The sequence below is a fragment of the Drosophila teissieri genome, chromosome 2L, assembly GCF_016746235.2.
Source record: "Drosophila teissieri strain GT53w chromosome 2L, Prin_Dtei_1.1, whole genome shotgun sequence".
Classification (NCBI taxonomy): domain Eukaryota; kingdom Metazoa; phylum Arthropoda; class Insecta; order Diptera; family Drosophilidae; genus Drosophila; species Drosophila teissieri.
The window spans coordinates 20744333-20765333 of record NC_053029.1 but is presented as its reverse complement, the minus strand read 5'-3'; the positions used below and the strand labels follow the sequence as shown (position 1 = coordinate 20765333).

Genomic DNA, 21001 nt, shown 5'->3' with positions numbered 1-21001 from the left:
CCGGGCGAGAACTGTTCTAAAGTGGCCAAATACAGGACCTTAAATTGCAAAACGCCATATTCGACACCAAACAAATACTGCGCTCCTATATTTGACTATTATTAGCGGGCCGCCCCCCACCCACACCGTTTCCGCAGGGGCCTCGCAGACCGTCTGGACAAACACCCCATGTGCGAGTGAGTAACACATTTGCTTATCAAAAAGCTCGGCTGTCTGCGATGTAAATAATAATTAGCGTGTGAAAATACCAAGCCGGAAAGGACACAGGAGCAGGAGCCAATTATTTTGGGGCCGGCGTTGACAGCTGCGGCAGCTGCGACAGGTGCACCCAAGTGAATGAGGTCCACAGGCCAATTATTACACAATTTCTCATTTATTGTAGTGACTCCACTCGGTAGCTCAGTGGTGGGAATCGCTATTAAGGAACAGTGGCAGATGCACAATCAAATTAAAACTATCTGCCAGACTAGACGGAGTGTGCATTGAAGATCTCGATCCAGTAGCCGTCCGGGTCCTTGATGAAGGCCAGTCCCTTCATACGACCGTCGTCGGGCTTCTTTACGAACTCAACGCCAAGCTCTTGGAAGCTGCGGGAAGGATATTTTTGAAGAAAGGTCACCACTTTCTCATTTACATTACTTACCGTTGGCAGGCGGCGTACACGTCGGGCACCATGACTCCAATGTGTCCGAAGCCACGTGGATCGGTATTGCCGGTGTGGTAGCTCTGATCCGGATCGCTCTCAGTGCCCCAGTTGCTACGGGTAATGGCAGTAGATATAATTGATTTGACCAATTAATAGAACTATTCGTATTTCTTTAAAAGTATATAATCGAGTGTTGCGTGCTTGGTTGTAAGCTTCAATATTAATATAAGATATTAAGAATTCGCTCTATAGAGTATTTTAATAAGCTTTTCTAGAGTCATGACATGAGAAGAGCCAATTCAAATGGAACATCGCAAATCGCTTGCTTATGGAAAACCACTTACTGGGTCAACTCAATGGTGGCTTTACGGCTCATTGCCCAGCTGCGTCGTTCCTTGGGATCCTTTGGCACGTCGGCGGCGTTCTCGTAGCTGGATCAGATATAAAAGCGATTGTCATTGCATCAATATCAGTTGACAGGTAGGAATAAAGATAAGCCGGAGCAATCGACCTTACCCCAGGAAGTACAGCGAGAACTTAGCCTCGGGGAAATCCAGTTTCACCAGTAAGGTCATGCCAAGGACGCCCGTGTAGAAGGGCAGCGACCGGCGTGGATCCTTAATGCGGTACATGGTTTGCTGGAAGAGGAAATCCTACGCCGCCGACAGCGGGTCAGTGGCACTCCGTGATGCGGCGGTCTGGGCCGGTTGGGACCCACTCACCTTGGTGGACGGGTCCGGCTTCTGGCACAGCTCGTCGGCCTCGGCATTGCTCAATCCTGTAACGTCGCCCATTTCGATGCTTTTGGCCAATTAATCAACACCTGTTGATACAATCCGCGAGGAACTTATTAGTGTGACCGTCGCTCGACCGGTAAAACATACTATTGTGCGGCTAGAATGTGCACGCAAATTAAGCGCGCGAAAAGTAAGTTGGATTACGAACCGACAAGTTTATACCCTCGTATATTTGAAGAACACAAATTTCACATACGTATTTTTCAAATAAAATCCCCAAAAGAGGATTGGCTTGTAAAACTTTAAAAACCAAATAAACTGCTATTTATTTCCTATCATTTTCAATACTTTTCGGACTGCTTTTACGGTATCTGTATGGGATATGGATTGATTTAAGACCGAACTAATAAATTTACAAAAAAACGGGTGCTTAGATAATTAAAACACATAATGATACAACAAATCGAAGGCTCATTTGTTTTTCTTTTTTCCGATTAATTCTATGGCAACTAAATAATAAAGTGGCCTTTTTTATTGCAATAGAACAAAGACATTAAGATTTTATGCAGATAGCTTTAAAACTGAGAGACTGATGAACAAACGGACACGGCTATATCGTTACGTCAGTTGATAGTATCAACTTGATACTCACAAAGCTTATACATATAAATACATACATATATGTACTTGAATTGTCGCTAATGTCTCATTAACTTCTGACTGGAATCAATATACATCCTTCAAGGTATAATCATAAACATCAAAGAATAAAACCTAATAGCAGTTAAAAGGAAATGTTGATAACATGCTTAAAACTGTATTGGAAAATGTAAATTGTAATTTTCGGACATATCTTACTTTCCTTGTCGAAGGATAAGACGGAAAGTTTTAAGTAAGTATTCCGATTATTTCCGGAATGTCGGACAGCAAAGCGTATTTATTCCCCAATAAATAATATTAAACGCACAAATAAATATTTGTAATTGATTGTTGACTGTTTAATGGTCGGTATTATAACTAATTTAACGAAAAGTAATCTTCTTATATGTTTTGTGTATAAAGTCGTGTACATGCATGTTTGTATATAATATACATATATATATATATATATTTGCTTACCAATAAGACTATTTTACTTGCTGGATTTCATTATGATCTTAGGCATTTTCGGACTCTATACAGAATTAGTTACATAATTAGATCTAGATTCTTTGCATGTGTATATTGTGCTTATTAGCTGAATTATTTTGTTGTCGTTTAGTTGATGATGATTTGTTTATAAGTTGTTGTTGGTAGTGAATGTCTCAATTACTCCTGCTAGAGCCAAAACCATTTAATCCTAGGCGCATTTGCATGTACAAAAACTAATTTGTATTATCATCATTTCGCTTTTTCTCAGTTATTGGTCGTTTCTCTCGTGGATGGTACTTCATAAATACAATTCATTGTTGGCTTGGCAAATTAAATAGTGTTTATCTCAGTATGTGTAAGTGTGTATCTGGACCTCGTGCACGCTCACATATGGAAGGAGTTGTGTTTTCAGTGAGTAGAGAATAACTGCTCACCAGTGTAAAAAATTATTTTGACATTCTGGGGGAAATACAAATAAAAATGACTTTCACCAGGCCGGTTATTTCGATTCACATTTATTTCCTTCGTTGCTTTTAACTATTGCAAGCTCATAACAAAATCGTAATATTATATTTTAAAAATTAATTAAAAAAATACAAATATATTAAAATAAACATGAGCTAAAAACACAAATGTCTATACCGCACAATTATGTGACTAATAAAGAGAAGAGGCTGAAAAATACATTCGTAATAAATATAGCTAACAAATTAATCAAAAACGAAGATATACAGCTTTTACTTTTTCATTAAAATAACTAGCGCCAACGATAAATGTAAGCTTGACTACAAACATAAGCGAAGTAAAGGGAAACAAAATAACACTTGAAAATATCATTTGAAATATGTTTCTTGGCGCTTTTGGTATCTGAATATATTAATAAGAATTTTAGGCTTAAATTAAAATGCGTAGTTAATGGCAAAAAATCCTAGTGGTCACAATTTTCTGGAAAACTTAAAATTATTTTCTTGATTTGCAGCATTTTTATTACAAACTAAATAATTTCCTTAGTTTCATCCTCTACATCGTTCGTTATATCTCCTGGTTATTTTTTATAGCATAATTGTTGGTTTTATTTGCGTGTGATCTATTAGTGTGCCAACAAGTTTTACATAATCACTTGTTTGTATTAAAAACGAATATGTACTGACAAATATAGATTTTAATTGATGTTTATATTTATGATTTTGATTAATCTTTTTTCGTTTTAATTCAATGTTTGATTAATCTTTTTTCGATTTAATTCAATGTTTACCAGCACATTTGGAAGGTCTAAAATTAATATTTAAAATTAATTAATATATTTTTGTGGATATTGTGGTATAGAACTAAGAATTTATTTAAAAAAATTTCACTAGCAAGTAAAATCACTTCTCAGTAATTACAAATTACACGCATATAGACAGAATATCAATAATTGTTGTTGCTCTTGTTGTCGTTGGTTTAGTCAAAAGAAGGCAAATAAGATCAAACTTCAAATAGCTACTCATCGTCATCGTCGGACGAATTTGACGACAACTGCAGATCATTTTGTAGCAAATCGTTTGGAAAGCCACCATTGGATGCATAAATGCCGGACTGTTGCTTCTGCTGCTGTTGATGGGGCACCATCTGCTGTTGATGATTGCTTCCATATGCTGGTGATATGGAGCCAAGGCCCAGGTTGGGCAGCTGATTAAGATGTTGCTGCGCCATCTGCTGTTGTTGGTGGTTGTGATTCTGATACACTGGCTGCTGGGCCTCCATGGGGCGATCATCCTCAGTGCTGTCATCCGAATCGCTGCCACTGTCACTGTCGCTGGAATCCGACTCCGAACTGGAGCTCGATGCACTCAGAGCACCCCCAATTTGCTGCAGGAAAGAAAACCCCCAAGTTAGCAATGCGCAGTACTTAATCACAATCACAACGCACCTGTTCCAAGGCGGCAGCCGCTTGCGCCACGGACTGCGAGGTCAGTTCATGCTCCCTGGTCGGGTCTAAGTCCATGGTCATGCTACTGCCGTGGCCATAAGCAGGAGGACGCTGCTGCTGCGGCGAGTTCCGTTGCCGCTGTTGTTGTGCGTGGCTGTGACCGCCATTGTATCCACGCCCGTAGATCGATGGCTGTTGCTGCTGAGCCATTGGTGGGCTTTGGCGCTGGTGCATCTGCTGACGCTTTCCGTGGCCGTGCGGGGGAGCCTGCCGCTGCTTGCCAATGTGAGAGGACGAGGAAATAGATCCGAGATCCGTTTGACCTGTTGCGGAGCCAGTTGATGAGCCTGAAGTATTCGCATGGCCGCTGTTGTGTAGGGCCGCCCTCAACCCAAAGTCATCGTCATCGGTGATCAAGGGAATGCTGGGCAAAGTCTGCTGTGCATTGTTTGCATCCCAACTGAAAGTTAATTCTATTAATCATACGTCGTCAAGGATGCTACTCAAGGAACATACGCCGGCGCAGATTGGGGGCTGCGGTGGACTGGCACTGGACGCGATGGTGAGCTCTGTTGCATTGGCGAATTGCGCGGCTTGAAGTCAACTGAAAATATTAGAAAATTAAATTAGAGCAAACGCTTTAATCTTATTCAGTTACTGTTTTAAGTAAGCTGAACAATTATAAAATTAGTTTTTTACTTACTAATATTATTTCTGCGGCTGCCGGTAGAAACCTTCGTCTTGGTTGAGATTCGCATGGTGCTGTTCTCCATTTTGGGTGCCGTTCCGGAGCCGTGCCCAGGTGCTGAAATTGGTCCTGGTCCCGTCCCGTTCGTAGCATGACTGTGGAGCTGACCCTGGCCCATATTCACGGAAGCATGGTGACCAGGCAGCTGAACTGACTTGCTGGTGACTTCGTTCCTGCAGGATTGTACTTTTAATTTACCGCTCGGAATTCCCTTTGATTAAAGCACTTGCCTGGTCTTCTTTACTTGAATATTGTGATTTAGCTTTTCTATTGTGATGGCGCCCGTCTCCTTGTCGTAGATCATCAAACACTCCTTTGCATACTCTCTCTGATTACCCTTATAAACTGTATGAGGCACTCCGGAACTTTCTGCAAATTAAATAAATTAGTAATGAATGCTTTGGCACCATCATAATGTCAAGTAGGGACCATGATTATTATATATATGCGGGTTTTATACCCTTGCCGAGGGTATATTAGATTTATTCAGAAGTTTGCAATGCATATAAAATTCTGGATCAGTATCAACAGCCACTTCCGCCCGTTAGTTTCTACGCAAACTAGTCTCTTAGTTTTAAATCTATATGTATTACAAAATACCATTTCTTCGTAAAGCTCCCAAAGGAATAATAGAAAAACAAGAGAGAAAAGAATTGGATGGAAAAGCAAAATTTTCAATCGCTGAAGTGGCCACCGCAATCTCCTGATATGTATCCCATAGAAAATTTGTGGAGCCATGTAAAATCCCAACTGGCAAAATATGCAGGCCCTCCAAGTAGAATGATGGAGCTGTGGGAAAGAACAAAGGACCTCTGGTACGCTATTCGTCCTGAAATGGTGCTACGGTATACCCAAAGTATGCCAAATCGCATAACGGAGCTAAAAAAATCAAAAGGGCTGTGGACTCATTATTAAAATAATTTTAAAAAAAATTTTCGTTTAATATATCACCCCAGTGCAAAACTGTAACATTTGACTTCTTTTACATTTTGCTTCGGCATATTTATTCCAGATTATCAAATCGCTTCATATTTTCACAAGCGATAGTCAAATATAGTAGCAACAAAACAAGACTAAGATTATTATCGTACATAAAATAGGAGAGAAGATACTGACCGTTGAAGTTAGAATATGCAACTCGTGTTACAGTTTTGCTCGTCAGTGTACATGAACTGATCCCTGCCCAACATATGCCCACTTTGCGACCATCACCACTTAGACGTTCAACACTTCCTAGTTAACTGTTCTTTCTCTTTCCCTACATAGAACAGCTGTCTTTCAACCATTCAACCCAATAACCGCACTTGCTAACCCAACGAAGGATAACATCAACAAAATCATAACCTTTTTGCAAAACTCCAAACCTAATTCATAAAGTATAAAACTATATTTTTCTCTCACTCTGTATAAGCCATTGTCACTCTAGACCAGCGGAAGGCCTCAGTTCTCAGTTATTTTATAGTTTGAGTAAATTAATAAATAAAATTTCGCTTTGAAATTCATCCAAGCAATCCAAAAAATATCTAATAGTGGCCATAATAACAGTCGTAAAATAATTTAATTCCGTTTTTGATAATAAATGTACTGTTTTTCTATATATAATTATATATAACTATGGGCCCTATGCGCTTCGCCGCATGCATGAAAAATTCCTAGAATTTGTTATATGAAAGTCATTTATTTTATTTGAAAATTGTTATTTTCAATCCAACACATTTGGATAAACTATATTTTTCGTTTGTCCATTTGGAGCGAATACAAATAAAGAGTTTGGAATGCCAACTCTTGAACTCTTGAAAACACGGCTCTTCTAAATTCAACCCGCATACTTGAAGCGTTTGTCCTTGTGCCTTATTGATGGACATGGCAAATGATAGACGCACTGGGAATTGCAGTCGCTTAAATACGCAGTATGAGCACCATTTCTCCTTTCGCTTTTTTAGTCAATTAAATTCGGCATCAATTTTTTTAAAACCAATCTTGTGCCATTGCACAATTTTGGTGCATTTAAATTTCAACCAATCGTGATTTCTGTGATTTCGAATTATATTTGGAAAAACGCTTTCTATTAATTTGCCTTTAGATTGTAGAATTGTACAAAAATTGTTTGGCAAAGTGATCAAGCCATTTGTATTTGGAACTTTGCCACTTCCGATTTCTAATAATTGCTTTGAAAACCGTTCTGCAGATTGATCATTGTGCAATTGAACACGCATGTTTATGTTCAATGTCAATTTTTCCAAATAAAATATCCAATTTGATTTCCAAAAGCACAAAATTGAATGAAAGATAATAGCACTCTAGAACTAAATAAGCAGAGAAAAATGACATCCTATATTTCAGAAATGGCGCTGCAGCTTAAATCAATGAAATTTTAGATTCAATAAAGTGGTAAGTTTAACCAAAGACATTAGAATAAGACATTCTAATGTCTTTGGTTTAACTGTGTCTTCTTCTTCATCCTCTTTCTTCTTCCTCTACCTTTTTCTTCTTCCTTTTTCGTCTTCCTCCTCCTCCTTCTTCTGAAAACCTGCGTGATTGTTGATGCTTTAGTCTTCTTGCTTTATTGCGTTCGGCTCGTGTATCTTCTAATTGATGAAGAAGAAGGAGGATGAGGAAGTCGAAGAAGGTGGAAGTGGTGAGTTTAACCTCAAATGCACGATACACATAATTAACACCGTTCAACTTACCACCTCAAAAACAAATGCCTGCTGTTACAATTTATTTATGAACCAAATAAAGTTTGTCTCATGAATTAAATAAAACGAAATGAGCAGAGAAGAATGACATCCTATGTTTTAAAAATGGCGAGTATGTAAAAAACGGTTTTCCCGCTTTTCTTTTGACTTTTTCAAGAATTTTCTTTGCTCTTGTCCTAACGGAGCCCGAGACCTTTCCAACGAATGCAAAACCGTTGAAATCGTTGGAAACTCATGCGTTCTGGAGTTATAATCATTCACCAAACTTGTTCTCAACTTTTATATATATAGATTTCTTGTAGGTTACATAAGCTTCGTTTTGCCAAAGCTAGCTTCCTTTCTGGTTTTTTTTACCTTCAAAAATATTCATTCAATTTGAGTAAAATAATATCCATATTTTATCCAAAGGATAACTAGAATTACCATAGAAATAATTGTGCTATAGGAGAAAAGCACTGACTGCGCTCGACTAGTCTTATGCATTTGTCTTATATACTTATACCCTTTACTCGTTTCTTTTGCCGAAACGGAAAGAAAAGCCAAAAATATTTTATCCCCGGCAATAGTATTATTATTAATATTTGATTTTAATTCAAAATTAAAATCTATTGAAATTTTATAATAATTTTTATGGATTAAAGATTATTATAGATTTGACAAAACTAAAGTTTTCGGTGAATTTATTTTTTTTGTAGGTGACTTTAGATAACCGATACCCGTTACTTAGCTGGTGGAAGTTTGAACGAAGAAGTTCAACATTGTTCTGACAATAATACATTTTATTTTAAATATTCGAAAGGTTGGTCGTTGCAACATTTCTAAACAAACTTGCGCTGCGTCTGTCTTTGTAATTCACACGTAAGGAAAGACCGACATGGCCATATCGACTCGGCTAGTGATCCTTATCAAGAATATATTGACTTTATAGGGTCGCAAACGATTCCGTCCACCTGTACTTTTCAACGTATTTAGTATACTTTTTGGACAATATATGGCTTTTGGTTTGAGCTTCTCATCGTAGGGGTCGTTTGTTGGTCGCGCGTTTTTGAAAAGTCGTTTCAAACCGAAATTGAAATGTGATCTGGTACCAATGGATTATTTGCGGCTTTTTCGCAAAACCAAGACTGCGTCCATTTGTTTCTGTCATTGGACAGAAATAATATAGTCGTCTTTTTACAACGCACAATGCGGGTTTGCACGATATTTTTGGGTGAGTTTTCAGTTCTCAAAGTAGTTACCCGAACGATAATTTCAGTTTGAGACATTTATAGTGCTGTTTTGTGTGCTCCACGTTTCAAATTCGAAGCCATTTTTACTTGTTGTTGACCACATCCATAAACACTTCGAGAATAAGTTCTCAAAGCTGCATGAAATGTTCAATGGTAACAGTGAAGCTGACTTAGAACCGGATAACACGAAACCTAATTCCGATAAAAAGGAAAATAATAGTCCCGATAAGGACGTAAAGAGGAAATTCCTAAACACACTTATCAAGCTTTGTAAATCAGAAACAGCAAACGAAACAAAATCCGGCTTAGACGTTTCTCTTGCCGAACAAAGCATCCGTAATTTAAATACGATCACGAACAACATCAGCATGCCGGAAATTATATTACCACCAATTACGGTTGTCATCGTGAAGGATGAAAAGGCGCTGGACAAATACCAAGAGAAATCTAAAAACTCAAAGAGCAACAACGCGACCATAATAATCAAACGTTTTAGCCGCACTAAAGATGCCAAACCTGCCCCCAGATCGGGGTTGGAAAAAAGGCCTAAGAAAGGATTGCCTGCGGACGTTAAGAAGTGCGTCCTCATGAAAATCAAAGAACTTAATGTAATTAGTGCGTAAACGCACTTTCTAAATTCAAATTACCCATACAGGCTAAAATGTTTTTTATTCAATTAAAATGTGAAAATTTGAAATTTGAGGAAATGTTTTTTTGCTAGAGACATTTTTATAGTCTGGTGTATCTGAGATATGAGACTGTTTTCAAGAGGGTCAGTTACGTGTCATTTCGCTCCGTAGGCGTCACTAGAATGTGCATGCCTAATCTCTAATAACTTTCTAGCTCTTAAGATTGCCGATATGTTTATAAGAATAAGACATAGTGATCATCAATAACTGTTCTTTATAGGGTCGGAAGCGCTTTAACAGCTGCCTGCTGATGAAAATCATGGCTACGCCCTTATCGGAATCCAATATTGATCTTTTTTGCTAAGGCAATTCGATGCTTTTGCGACCAGTTAATGTAAAGTTTGACTAATGGATTTGGGCCATGGAATATATAAGGTAAAATCAGAGTGGTATCCCTGAAATCGAAAATGCGACGGCTTGCTGTACTCATTGGTAAGTCCGAGTTACTATTCGAACCAGAACCAAAATAAGCCTCGATTCTTTAGCCATTTTCTACCTGTTTCAATGGGAAATAGGAGCAGTGCTGAATGAAATTAACGAACTGAAGTCCTGGCTTGATCAGAACATTAAAGGGCGACAGGACTCGGCCACGATTGACACACTTATAATGCTTTGCGTCATAGAAATGAAAGCAGTAAGCAAGCTTCCGGCAAAGATCGCCAATTTTCAGATAACCAACAAGAATACTGTGCAAAACTACATAATCCTCCCGACCATAAAAATTCCAAACATTACAATCATTCTCGCAGATGAAAAGTCGCCTGTAGCAGCTAGATCGCAAGAACAAAATAGAGAAAAGAAACTAGATATACTAATTGGTCTTTTTAAAGATTGCATAACCAAGAAAATAAACGTTCTGGACCACTTAGAGTAATAAAAAAGCTACTTCTGCTAGATGGATCTTATCTCTCGTGGAAACATTTAGGCCCTTTAAGTGACTTTTTTGTGCTGTGCCAAATAGACTGGATGTATTATAAAATGTATTGTTTGGTTGAAAGTGATAGCTTTGTTCAATGCATTATTTTCAGAATAAGCCTAAAAACAAGTGCGTATTAAAATGTTTTATATCGGATGTTTTACAGATGTGCCTTGAGCTTAAACAAATAGTGCATTTATGCGTTTAGTGATAATAAGCAGAAGAATTGATATAGTCTTTGAATTTGTTTTAAAAGTAGCTGTTTTTTGCAATGCTATTGTATATGTTATACTCACGGATAATAAGTGTTGCCTATTTGATTAAATCGTGGCATTTTAATTTGGGTCTGCTTGTTAAGAAATATGCATAGAACTAATTTACTTAAGTATCCATGTGTCAAAAATTGTTGAGTTCGGAAAGTCTATCGAAATGTACGGAAAGTTTCGGCTCTTACTGCTTATGATATGTAAGTTTTGGGAACAAATTTAGATAGGAATGGTATTAGGCTGACATATTTTTACAATATGTCAGAACTGGGAGCCTACCCGAGTTTTCAAATCAAATGAACTAACCAATTTTTGCATGAGATAATAGCATCCACTTTGTAGGTCTTTTGTGGGCGCAGCTATGTAGGACGCAGGATCACCTCAAGCTTAAGAAACTAACCTCAGATCTGGTAAATGCCATTGCGGAGGCTAATTCTGGAAGGAAATATGGAGCCGAGTGGGTTCCGTCGCTGGGCCAAGCTCTTGAAGAGGTACATATAACATCATCCAGACGATGTTTTTTATTCGACATACTGGCCCACAAAGTGAACAAACTCTGCCCGAAGCCTCCGGAATACTATCCTCCGCCCTCGTACACCCGACCGAAACCGCCACCGCCACCGCCGAAACCACCACCGCCTCCTCCGTCTCCATCAGAGGTAACCAGTACAACAGCATCATTTCAGCCTCCGGTACACATATCGGACGGTCTGGAGTACCCTGATGGCTCTTATTTTCCCTGGTGCTATATGCCTTACTGCCCAACGATTTGTCATCCACCCTACTGTTATCCCTGCAGATCGCCACACTGCGATCCCAAATGCGTGCCGCCAGATTGCTATCCACCATGCAAAGAACCGGGCTGTAGGCTCCCACCGACCTGCTGGCCACCTTATTGCCCGAGTCCCTGCACTTCTCCAAAATGTATTCCCGGAAACATAGAAGGCAGGATGGCAAGCTGCGTGCCACCCTACTGTCCACCGCCCATGAATTGCCAGAAGCCCTACTGCCCAAAGATTTATAAACCTGTGGCGGCCAGATCGCTTTTCAAGTTCGGAGCATGTCCCATGCGTGACATAGTCTCCAGATCCAAGCGGCGGGGATAATAGGCCAAACTGAATAAACCACGAGTGGATGAATGAAACCAACGAAAACTTATAGAACTGATATTGACTGATTTTTGACTTCAAATTTAGGAAAATTGTATTAAATAAGAATCCATCAGGCACTCTTTCGATGGATTACGCATTTCAGTAATTCCTGCTATTCATAGCGTGATATTCACGGTCCGGCCTGGCCGTTAATAGCAATTATCATGCTGACTATATAACTCGACAGGGGGTCAGGTTCCGGCTGCAATTGACCCTATTGACGTGGACTCCGTCGCCAACGAGAGAAGTATACAATGCGCATCGGAGTTTTAATTTTTGGTAAGCATCGTTCGCCATCAGCAAAGATCATACTGATTTAGAAACACAGTGGTCTGCCTGCAGGTATACAGTGCTTTCGTCGTATTTCCCCTTCTAACGGAAGTCAAAAGTAGACTTCTAAATTCTACTGCAAACGATATCAAGAAGAGCATTTCCATGGTTTTTAAAATGGGATCACTAATGGAGATTTTCGGGGACAGTCGGCAGGGAAATGCGTCCTCGGACAATATAACTGACCAATTTAAGGCTGGCTTAGCGTTCCTGCCGAAATAATCAAATGAAAGCGCTGGTGTATCATCCGTTCATTAAAAACCAGCTTTGCTAAGCGAGACCTCTCTTCGATCTACAAAAACATTTTGCAATAAATTTTCATTTCATCGCACCATCTCGTATTATGTCAGGAAACACAGGCCCTTGGCTCCTCTCTGAGGTCTCAGATGACCATGGCATATTTGGATTGACTTGCGGTTTACAAATTGCCACATCTAAGCGTTTTGAACTCATAAAGTTTAGACGGCGAGACTGGGGGAATTTGGGAAACATACACATCTTTCCAAAAACTAATTTGATATCTAGTAAGAAGAATAAGTATGTATCAATGCGTAACAATGTATTACTAAAAATACTTTGTAATTCAACTTAGTTTATTACCAGAGGCTTCCATTGCTAGATTACTTAGGTAATGAACTAACAGAATTGCCGTTTCTGTAGGTAAACGATATAGTTATATAGTATATATATAGATAAAGTTATAGTTATTGAAGCAGCCCAAAAGAGTTCAATGGATATCCTGCAAGAAAATTTGGCTGTGGACGGTACCAAACTGGAAACATGGTCATTATTGTGAGCTTTTGGCTGCACTTGGAACGCTGATTGGAACGCACCACTTCCGCCGCTTAAACTGTTAGGCGACTTGGCGCTCGCAATCAACGGAGCGTTACACAAGCCAAGTCGGCCGCAATGGGGTCCAAAGCATCAGCCCCACCACAGTCGACGGCCCACAGACGATGACGACGACAATGTCTGGCCACAAAGAGCATACCGGAATAATACCAGTATTGAGAGGCCGAGGAGAAAGACTATAACGCTTGGCTGCATTTTTCCTGAGTTGCTGTAATTTGGTGTCTATGCTCCAGCGCTGGCCTTTTCTCTCCTTTTCGAGCAGTCGCGACAGTAGTTTGATTCAAATTTTACACAGGGCTAGCCATTTATTTGTATCTTTGAATAGACATTGCAACTGATTTGTCTCGTCTAATGGATTATGCATTATGTCATCAGATGAAGGCCGAAATAATCACAGACAATGAGCTTTAGCAGTCACCTACTTTATCTGCGTTCAAAAGGCAAAAACAAAACTGTGGGTGACAACTTTTCGCGAATTCTTAACATTTTAGGTCAATATTTTCGAGTTTTAGTCAATAATGTTGTCAACGTTATCGGAGCAATCCCAAAATGTACTTCGTTTGCACCAAATTCTTTTAAAAACTATTAATTATTTCATTATCTGATGGTCAATATACCACGGTGATTGGCGTCAGGTTTATGCAACTAAACTCTCTTTGTAAAAGGATATCAACTCCGTTTTAAAAAGAGGTAATAAAAAAGAGTTACATGTGTATGCCAAATAAAGGTATTTAGGCTATTCGTTTTTAGGAATTAATAAGTAGGTGTATCTGAACCTGACTTGATGCACGTATTCTTGATTGCTCGAAGTAATTTTTATGAAGCTTCTGGGCGAGATGCACATTTCGGTATCTGTTACTTGAATTAAAACACCTGCATTCGACCAAGCCGGTGCACACTAAAATTCAACTTGCTTTTCTGGACAACCTTAGTGTCGGTAACTTTTTTTACGTCATTTGTCATAATAAAATTTTCTGTAAATTTGAGCTGGTATACACATAATTCCAAATATCATGCTTGTAACAAAGTCGAATGCCTTGGTATAGAAGTTTGAACTGTGGATAACTATTGTTTTCAAAACATTTAAATTGTGCTCGAAATAAAGACTTGCAGTTTAAAAATAATTACTCAATGACGTTAAAGAGCTACCTGGACAAAGACCGAATTTAAATTCAGCGCAATGCTGTTCAACTCTTTCGAGTACACTCACCTGAATTTGGCACGGTAACAGTAACTTGATTGTTGGAGCCGACGTCCACAGATGCCATGCGGCTGGTGTCCACGCTCGCTGGCTTGAAGTCATCTGCAAGACGAGGCGTTTGTGGGTGAGTTCTGGGTTCTTGGGAGGGGTAAATGAGAATCCCCTGAATATTCTCAGGGATTTCCCCGCGGACAGCACTTACATTTGATAGTGTGAAAGGCGGTCGAGGTGTTCTTCGGGTTGAAGGTTGCTCCCAGCTTCAGTTCCCGCACCTCCTCGCCGATGTTGAGGCGCTCGGCCAGCGAATTCTTCTGTTTGGTCATTATCATCGGGCTGGTATTGCTGTTGGGCTGATAAGGCAGGTTGGTGGTGGCGCTTTGTGGGTGGTTGATATAGTTGGCGTGGTTGTAATTGGCACTGGTGTGGTTTGACTTTTGATAATTGTTGTTGTGGTTGCTGCTGCTGCTTTGATATGACTTCTCGGCCACATCCGCCAGAGCAAAGTGGGGCTCCTCGGCGGCGCCACCGCGTTGATGGCTGTACCCGCCGTGGAACGCAGCGGATACGCTCCTGTCGCTGCACTCGCTGTGGCTGCCGATGGACGCTGACGCTGCGGACGAGGGCTTGCGATAGGTGCCGCCGTAGTGCTGGCTCGCAGACGCCTTGGCCTTAAGACGCTGCAGCTTGGTGGCCAAAGATTTGGGTATTGTACGGCCGTGCTCGTCGCTCCACGTGCTGCTCTCTTTTGGAACGATGCAAGACTTCTGCCACAGAGTATTGCACGTCGCAAAAGAAACCACGTTCTCGAGCGGAGGGTTAAAAAGTAAACGAAAACGAAACGATACAAAATCGGGGGGTGGTGGTGGGTCGGAAAACTTTCTTCTGCTTCCTCAGGGCGGCTGGTGTGTTTCGGTTGTTACATTTGTCATTGGAAATGGTTCTGGGTTGGATTGCTTGGCACACTTTGCAGACCCTACTACTACTTAGTCACTTTTGCTTGGCGTTAGCATACGTCTGCAATCTGCGGAGTATGGCGAAAATATCAAGTGCGATTAATATTTATTTGCTGCCATATGTTTGCGACACACACACACGCACAGGATTGCAGCGCTTTAGAACACTACATTTACACCTGCTGCTGCTCCTCTTTGACACACATTTGGTTGGGTTTCCCTGCACTTTTCACGACTTTCCACCGATCCGTATTGCTCTTTGGCGTCACACGATTTCAATACGACAAATTCAGGAGATAGCGGGGAAACTGGAGGCCGGCGGACTAGTAATGTGCGTGGAATTATGCGAGATTTTGCGTTTGTAATGTACGGTTTACACTGCGAATTGGCTCGCGAACGTAATACGTAAGCAAGTTAAAAAGTGAGCGGCTTGCCAGCGGAACGAAAGGGGCGGGAGTTGGGGGGCGGGGCGCGCACATCTGAAAACAAGTTTGAAATAGCCGAAAAACAGCAACGCGAAGGTGAAATTTCCGAAAATCGAATTGAAACGTAGACGAAAATCATCAGTTAATATGTGTGTGCACTCTGGCTGTGTGTGGGTGTGCTGGGTTTTCCACAACTGCGTTGCGGACTGCGAACTGCCAATCACTTTTCCGCCGCTCCAATCGAACTTGATTCGAGCACACTGATTCCAATTGCTGATTGTTTTTACAATATTGCATTGTCTTACATTATTTACACCTCACGCTGTTGCTTCTCTTTTTACTTTTTTACGATTCAGTGCGGCCGCACTGGTGGCAAATGCCGAAAATACCAGACCTGCTGACAAAAATTATTTCTATCGAAAATAGAGTGACCGTAGCCACAATAAATTGCTCAAATCGAGGTTGAGCACTTTGCAGCGATTTAAGCCAGCATTCCAACCACATAATCGTACACTTATTAAATTTCGGTTATTGACGTACAAAACCTTTTGCTGAAAACTTTATTGAAAGAATCCTAAAATTTGCCTATTTAATTTAGAAACTAAACTATATATATTAATATATATAGGAAGAAGAATACTATGAATATAGATGATCGTTGAATTGAATAACTACCACGATAGTTCGATGAAAAAAGGTTCCGGTTTTTAATGCTCTTTGGAACTCCTTATTGTGAATTAAAAAGATTGGTTTGGCAAATATGGAAAGCAAAGATAGAATATTGTAATTTTTAAAATTAAAGCTGTTAAGATCTGCGGCCCAAAATGCCCCAATAAATATCCGTTTTAAAGATACGTCTTTTCAAAATGAACGACCATTCTTTCATAGTTGTCTATGATGTGCTTGAAATTATTTGTTGGGTCAACAAATCATACATCGATTGAGGATTATATTTTTTCGTTATATAAATTTGTATAAATTTGTCATGTCCATGAAGATTTGAAGATTTTCTGATTTTTATACCCGTTACTTGAAGGGTGTACGAGATTCGTTGTTACAGGTAGAAAGAAGCGTTTCGGACCATATATGTATATGTATGTAAATTACGTATATTCTCGACGTAAACAACGACGCAGCACAAGTTGCGCAAACCGCCCGAAACAGTCACGCCCACAATTTTGAAAATTTGGTTAAGGTTTTTATACCCGTTACTCGTAGGGTAAAAATGGTATACTAATGGTACATGGTATGTAACAGGCGGAATGAAGCGTCTCCGACCATATGAAGTATTGTATATATTCTTGATCGGGATCAATAGCCGAGTCGATCTGGCCATTCCCGTCTGTCCGTCCGTCTGTCTGTCCGTCCGTATGAACGTCGAGATCTCAGCATACAGACTCCAAAGACATAGACGCAGCACAAATTTGTCGATTCATGTAGCCACGCCCCCATTAACGCCCACAAACCGCCGAAAACTACAACGCCCACAGTTTGTGGGCGTAAGTAACGGGTTTGTAGGAGTATAGGGTAACTGCTAGTCAGGGAACTCGAATATAATGTTCTGTCTTGTACTTTTTTTAATTTCACAGTTTTTTTTAGCCAATTTCTAATTTATTCCTTATTAGCTGATATTTGATGAAATCGACTACAGCGTTCTCTCTTGCTTTTATTCTAAGGATCACATGGCTTGATAACCACAACAACTCTGGCTTGATACGGCTCATGAAACTGATTAAGAATTAAAAAGCTTCACAAATACAAAATATATAAAAAGATCAAAAATACCATATTGAAAAATTAATTTAATCGTACTAAATGTATATTTACGATATTTATGAGAACTTTGTCTTAACTAAGATAGTATCTTAAGCTTTCTAATTATACACTCCTTAAATTTTACAATTAGTTTTTCCATTTCCATTTCTTTATACCGATTCGGGCTTCTTGCCTTTGGCTTCTTAGACAACTCATCTTCCACGATGACAATTGTAATGTTCGGCATTTTGATGCTCGGCAGCTTTATGAAGTTTTCTAAAGTATTCTTATTCAATATGTCAATATTTCCAACATTTATCCGATGTTTGCTGCCTCGTAACACTTCCAAAACGCAAAGCTTTTTTAGAGTGTTAAGCGTTACAGAATTTTGCGTGGGCTTTAAATTTCCAAACCAGGATCGCAGTTCAGATTTGATTTCATCCGATATTGCAAAGACTTCATATTGAAAAAGGAAGATTAAAGCTAAGAAAACAGGAATACATTTGGGTATACTAAATTGGGTTTCGAAATAGAGCAACTTGAACTTACCAAAGTAAAGTGGAAAAAGTCGCATTTCTGACTTTAGCGATAATACTCAGATATGATCTTTAGATACCCGCCTTATATGGCAAATATAATAAATCTATTAGTCAGACACGGCTTGAATTAGTCATACCTAAGGACAAGTACACTTAAAGAAGTTAAATGAAACCGAGCGATTATATAATATAGATCTAATAAAGGCTATAAAAGGGATAGGACTACCATTAAAGTTTGGCTTTTGCCCTTGTTTTGGTGACTATCCGAAGTAGCTGCCATAGAAAAATGGATTTTTAAAATTCTGGTATAGTTTAACCGGCAAGAGTATACAAACGTTAGCTCGCTAGATGTGGAAGTTGCTAATACAACTTAATATAGTCAAAATAATATAATATTATAAACATTTATAATATATCATATACATATGTATATTATCATTCTTATTTCTCCACTACCAAAGTATATACTAATTCACGGAATATTGCACTAAATAATATCGTATTAGCGATTATCGGCGTAAACAGAAAACAAACAGACTGAAAACCGCCCCGATCTTCACACCAGATCGAGTTTTGTGTCCTGCTTAGGAAAGCAACAGTAGTAGCACACCCACACTAAGGTAGGGGATTCAACTCGGAGATCGGATCATCATTAACATTTGGGTAAATCCTCAAGGCGCCGAGGGCCAGCTACCGTATTCTTGAGACTGAGGTTCGGATTGGACCTCTAGGTCCTGAGGAAGGATGCGGATGCAGCTCCTCTGTAGGGGCGTTAATTACTTGAGCGCCGTCTCTGCTCTACGTACCGAAGATCGAGGCTTTAAGATTTCGAAATGCCGAAATAGCGCGCTTCATTGCATTTCCATTTTCATTTTCAATTCCATTTTCATTCCTTTTGATACTGCTCCTAATCTGTCCCACTGGCGATGGCAAGCAATTGATAAGCTGAAACCGATACTTTTGCTCTCTTTTTTCGGTGGAGTGCGTTTCCCTTTAAGGATTCTCATGGCACACAGGTACTTTCGGGGAAAGGTGGGTCGTGGTGGGTGGTCGGCCGAATGCAGCAGGAAATGCCAAAAGTTTCTAACGGTCTCGTGGCGTGTCGACGGCAATTTGCAGGTCTTTTAGCCGTATTTCTTCTGCCCCCGCCACCGCCACCGTACTCCATCCACGACTGTTGTCCTTATTTTCTGTTTTCTAATCAAAGAGTTTTGCTGTCTGTTGCTCACTTTACAGTTTCGAACCTCGCATTCTCATTTGGCGGTTAATTTAAAAACTTTTCTTATCAGTTGATGGAATCTAAAATTGCATTTTTATGGCACTTCCTCTGGCTGTTCCGTTGGTTCCACTCCACTCCTTCGCATAATTTGTCCCTCGGCAAATGTGGTTCCGTCTATCGACACTTTCGTTTGAAAAGTGGCAGAAATATGCCTGTCATAGTTGGCCTTTCCTTTATTATTCCCCAGTTCTGCTGCTTCGAACACAATTATCGTTTTGCATCTAGGAGTTTAGCTTCCAATGTATCGGAACGTCTGCAATTAGTACTCAACTAGTGCAATACAATGCCGGACTGATTGAGCTACAGATTTCCCAGGCAATTAAAACCCTCCGAAGATCGCTGACAAATGCATCGGATCTCCGACATCTTAAATCAATTAAAGAAGGCATTGTTTCCGCGACTAACGAACCACTGACCCCTTGACCCTTTTGGCCTGGTTAGGGGCTGTCTCAAAACCAGGCCATCGCGAGCACTTCTTCAGCTTCGCTGACGAGGGTTCAGCCATCCTATCTGGCTACCTGATGGGAATCACTGGGATCAAGAACAACAAGCGGCAGCTGTCCCCCAGAGCCACGCCCACCGGCAAATAAGTGCGCCCCCTATGCAAATTTAATTAGCAGCAACTGGGCGAAAAAGGCGATCGTGAGTTATGGCCGCATATATATAATATATAGTCAGCCCCGATGCCCTCCTACTTGTCCCCCCCCCCCCCACCACCACCCCCCACCCAAACAAATTCACTCGATCAGGCGGTCATAAATCAATTTAAATGGCCAGCTCAGCGAGCTGCAGGGAGAAGGCGCTCCGCAGGCACGACGGTGAATGCCTGAAATTGTCTGTAATTATAGTGAAAACACTTGGCACACAGCACAGCACTCCCCCAGCGAATTTGATTTAAAATACTCCTGCAATCGCGTTTCCCGAATCACATTCACGTGCACATATGGATGTATACCACATAGTTAGGGGCATCGTGGCCACGTTGTGTGGCCATAATTCAAAATTTATGTGTTTTGAAATTATTTTAATGCCTCTAATGGAACTCCCCCTCCTGGCGACGCGTCCATGGACCCCCAGTAAGGAAAGATCAAGGGACCTGCCCACCAGTAATGAGCATGTTAATCTCACTGACGAACGGGAGTTGCATATGTGTGTATTGTATAAAATATGTGTAATGTTTAGGAAACATAGTATTAGAAACATGGTATTAGACAAGTCATATTTATCCAAAGTAATGTCTCTGAGTAAAGATCTGGTTTCGTATAGCACAGAAGGATGGATGATCTGATAATACTAATCAAGAAGTTGTATCTTATAGCTGCTTAGCGATTTCAGACTTAAACTGTTATTTTAATTTTATGATAGAAAACAAACGCACCTAATTGTGGCTCGAGCTCTTTCATTCTGCGTGGCCTAAAGATTGGGTTCTTAAAAGACCTCATGTTGCGACCACCTCCGATCGGAGCTGGAATGCCACCTATCGGTACGACTCCGCGGATTCAGCTCAATCGAGGCGATAAATATGGCTCCGTGGCAGCCACGA

The 21001-nt window shown here is 40.2% G+C and overlaps 7 protein-coding genes across 12 annotated transcripts; 4 read left to right on the top strand and 3 right to left on the bottom strand.

Annotated features, from left to right (window-relative positions):
- Window positions 1–354: 354 nt before the first annotated feature.
- LOC122611953 (lactoylglutathione lyase) lies at window positions 355–2923 on the bottom strand. Of its 2 annotated transcripts, XM_043785389.1 has the most exons (6): window positions 2503–2923; window positions 1369–1469; window positions 1163–1299; window positions 991–1077; window positions 644–757; window positions 355–587 (listed from the first exon to the last, which is right to left on the bottom strand). In XM_043785389.1, the coding sequence occupies exons 2-6, from the start codon at window positions 1438–1440 to the stop codon at window positions 467–469; spliced, it is 531 nt and encodes a 176-aa protein (XP_043641324.1). In that variant the 5' UTR covers window positions 1441–1469; window positions 2503–2923; the 3' UTR covers window positions 355–466. The 2 variants fall into 2 exon arrangements, with proteins under 2 accessions (XP_043641324.1, XP_043641323.1); XM_043785388.1 differs by lacking the exon at window positions 2503–2923 and having other exon boundaries at window positions 1369–1524.
- A 904-nt stretch (window positions 2924–3827) lies between these two features.
- Window positions 3828–16278, bottom strand: LOC122611950 (ell-associated factor Eaf). Of its 4 annotated transcripts, XM_043785382.1 has the most exons (8): window positions 16191–16278; window positions 14710–15528; window positions 14517–14609; window positions 5405–5543; window positions 5130–5347; window positions 4943–5030; window positions 4427–4886; window positions 3828–4365 (listed from the first exon to the last, which is right to left on the bottom strand). In XM_043785382.1, the coding sequence occupies exons 2-8, from the start codon at window positions 14834–14836 to the stop codon at window positions 3997–3999; spliced, it is 1494 nt and encodes a 497-aa protein (XP_043641317.1). In that variant the 5' UTR covers window positions 14837–15528; window positions 16191–16278; the 3' UTR covers window positions 3828–3996. The 4 variants fall into 4 exon arrangements, with proteins under 4 accessions (XP_043641317.1, XP_043641316.1, XP_043641319.1 ...); XM_043785381.1 differs by having other exon boundaries at window positions 14710–16243; XM_043785384.1 differs by lacking the exons at window positions 14517–14609; window positions 14710–15528; window positions 16191–16278 and adding an exon at window positions 11004–11130.
- Window positions 9010–9804, top strand: LOC122611952. The gene is made up of 2 exons (XM_043785387.1): window positions 9010–9083; window positions 9145–9804. Exons 1-2 carry the CDS (start codon window positions 9059–9061, stop codon window positions 9723–9725), a joined length of 606 nt encoding a protein of 201 aa, XP_043641322.1. The 5' UTR covers window positions 9010–9058; the 3' UTR covers window positions 9726–9804.
- LOC122611954 lies at window positions 10056–10685 on the top strand. The gene is made up of 2 exons (XM_043785391.1): window positions 10056–10223; window positions 10277–10685. The coding sequence occupies exons 1-2, from the start codon at window positions 10199–10201 to the stop codon at window positions 10663–10665; spliced, it is 414 nt and encodes a 137-aa protein (XP_043641326.1). The 5' UTR covers window positions 10056–10198; the 3' UTR covers window positions 10666–10685.
- Window positions 11064–12127, top strand: LOC122611951 (pollen-specific leucine-rich repeat extensin-like protein 3). 2 transcript variants are annotated; one of them, XM_043785386.1, is made up of 3 exons: window positions 11064–11173; window positions 11316–11464; window positions 11540–12127. In XM_043785386.1, the coding sequence occupies exons 1-3, from the start codon at window positions 11137–11139 to the stop codon at window positions 12077–12079; spliced, it is 726 nt and encodes a 241-aa protein (XP_043641321.1). In that variant the 5' UTR covers window positions 11064–11136; the 3' UTR covers window positions 12080–12127. The 2 variants fall into 2 exon arrangements, with proteins under 2 accessions (XP_043641321.1, XP_043641320.1); XM_043785385.1 differs by having other exon boundaries at window positions 11065–11173; window positions 11316–12127.
- Window positions 12252–12757, top strand: LOC122611956. Its single transcript, XM_043785393.1, has 2 exons — window positions 12252–12403; window positions 12453–12757. Exons 1-2 carry the CDS (start codon window positions 12379–12381, stop codon window positions 12674–12676), a joined length of 249 nt encoding a protein of 82 aa, XP_043641328.1. The 5' UTR covers window positions 12252–12378; the 3' UTR covers window positions 12677–12757.
- A 1454-nt stretch (window positions 16279–17732) lies between the features above and the next one.
- Window positions 17733–18234, bottom strand: LOC122611955. The gene is made up of 2 exons (XM_043785392.1): window positions 18190–18234; window positions 17733–18123 (listed from the first exon to the last, which is right to left on the bottom strand). Exons 1-2 carry the CDS (start codon window positions 18212–18214, stop codon window positions 17738–17740), a joined length of 411 nt encoding a protein of 136 aa, XP_043641327.1. The 5' UTR covers window positions 18215–18234; the 3' UTR covers window positions 17733–17737.
- Window positions 18235–21001: the final 2767 nt, after the last annotated feature.

Bases quoted from the DNA above. Each gene is read 5' to 3' on its own strand.
- LOC122611955 (XM_043785392.1), bottom strand. From the start codon at position 18,214: ATGCGACTTTTTCCACTTTACTTTG. The intron at 18,124-18,189 runs GTAAGTTCAAGT...CTGTTTTCTTAG, and splicing joins ACTTTTTCCACTTTACTTTG to CTTTAATCTTCCTTTTTCAA.
- LOC122611953 (XM_043785389.1), bottom strand. From the start codon at position 1,440: ATGGGCGACGTTACAGGATTGAGCAATGCCGAGGCCGACGAGCTGTGC. The intron at 1,300-1,368 runs GTGAGTGGGTCC...TCGGCGGCGTAG, and splicing joins AGCCGGACCCGTCCACCAAG to GATTTCCTCTTCCAGCAAAC. The intron at 588-643 runs GTAAGTAATGTA...TCCTTCCCGCAG, and splicing joins GTGTACGCCGCCTGCCAACG to CTTCCAAGAGCTTGGCGTTG.
- LOC122611952 (XM_043785387.1), top strand. From the start codon at position 9,059: ATGCGGGTTTGCACGATATTTTTGG. The intron at 9,084-9,144 runs GTGAGTTTTCAG...AGACATTTATAG, and splicing joins GGTTTGCACGATATTTTTGG to TGCTGTTTTGTGTGCTCCAC.
- LOC122611956 (XM_043785393.1), top strand. From the start codon at position 12,379: ATGCGCATCGGAGTTTTAATTTTTG. The intron at 12,404-12,452 runs GTAAGCATCGTT...TTAGAAACACAG, and splicing joins CATCGGAGTTTTAATTTTTG to TGGTCTGCCTGCAGGTATAC.
- LOC122611950 (XM_043785382.1), bottom strand. From the start codon at position 14,836: ATGATAATGACCAAACAGAAGAATTCGCTGGCCGAGCGCCTCAACATC. The intron at 5,031-5,129 runs GTAAGTAAAAAA...TAATATTTTCAG, and splicing joins CAGCCGCAGAAATAATATTA to TTGACTTCAAGCCGCGCAAT. The intron at 4,887-4,942 runs GTATGTTCCTTG...ATTAACTTTCAG, and splicing joins AGCCCCCAATCTGCGCCGGC to TTGGGATGCAAACAATGCAC.
- LOC122611951 (XM_043785385.1), top strand. From the start codon at position 11,137: ATGTACGGAAAGTTTCGGCTCTTACTGCTTATGATAT. The intron at 11,174-11,315 runs GTAAGTTTTGGG...TCCACTTTGTAG, and splicing joins GCTCTTACTGCTTATGATAT to GTCTTTTGTGGGCGCAGCTA.
- LOC122611954 (XM_043785391.1), top strand. From the start codon at position 10,199: ATGCGACGGCTTGCTGTACTCATTG. The intron at 10,224-10,276 runs GTAAGTCCGAGT...TCGATTCTTTAG, and splicing joins ACGGCTTGCTGTACTCATTG to CCATTTTCTACCTGTTTCAA.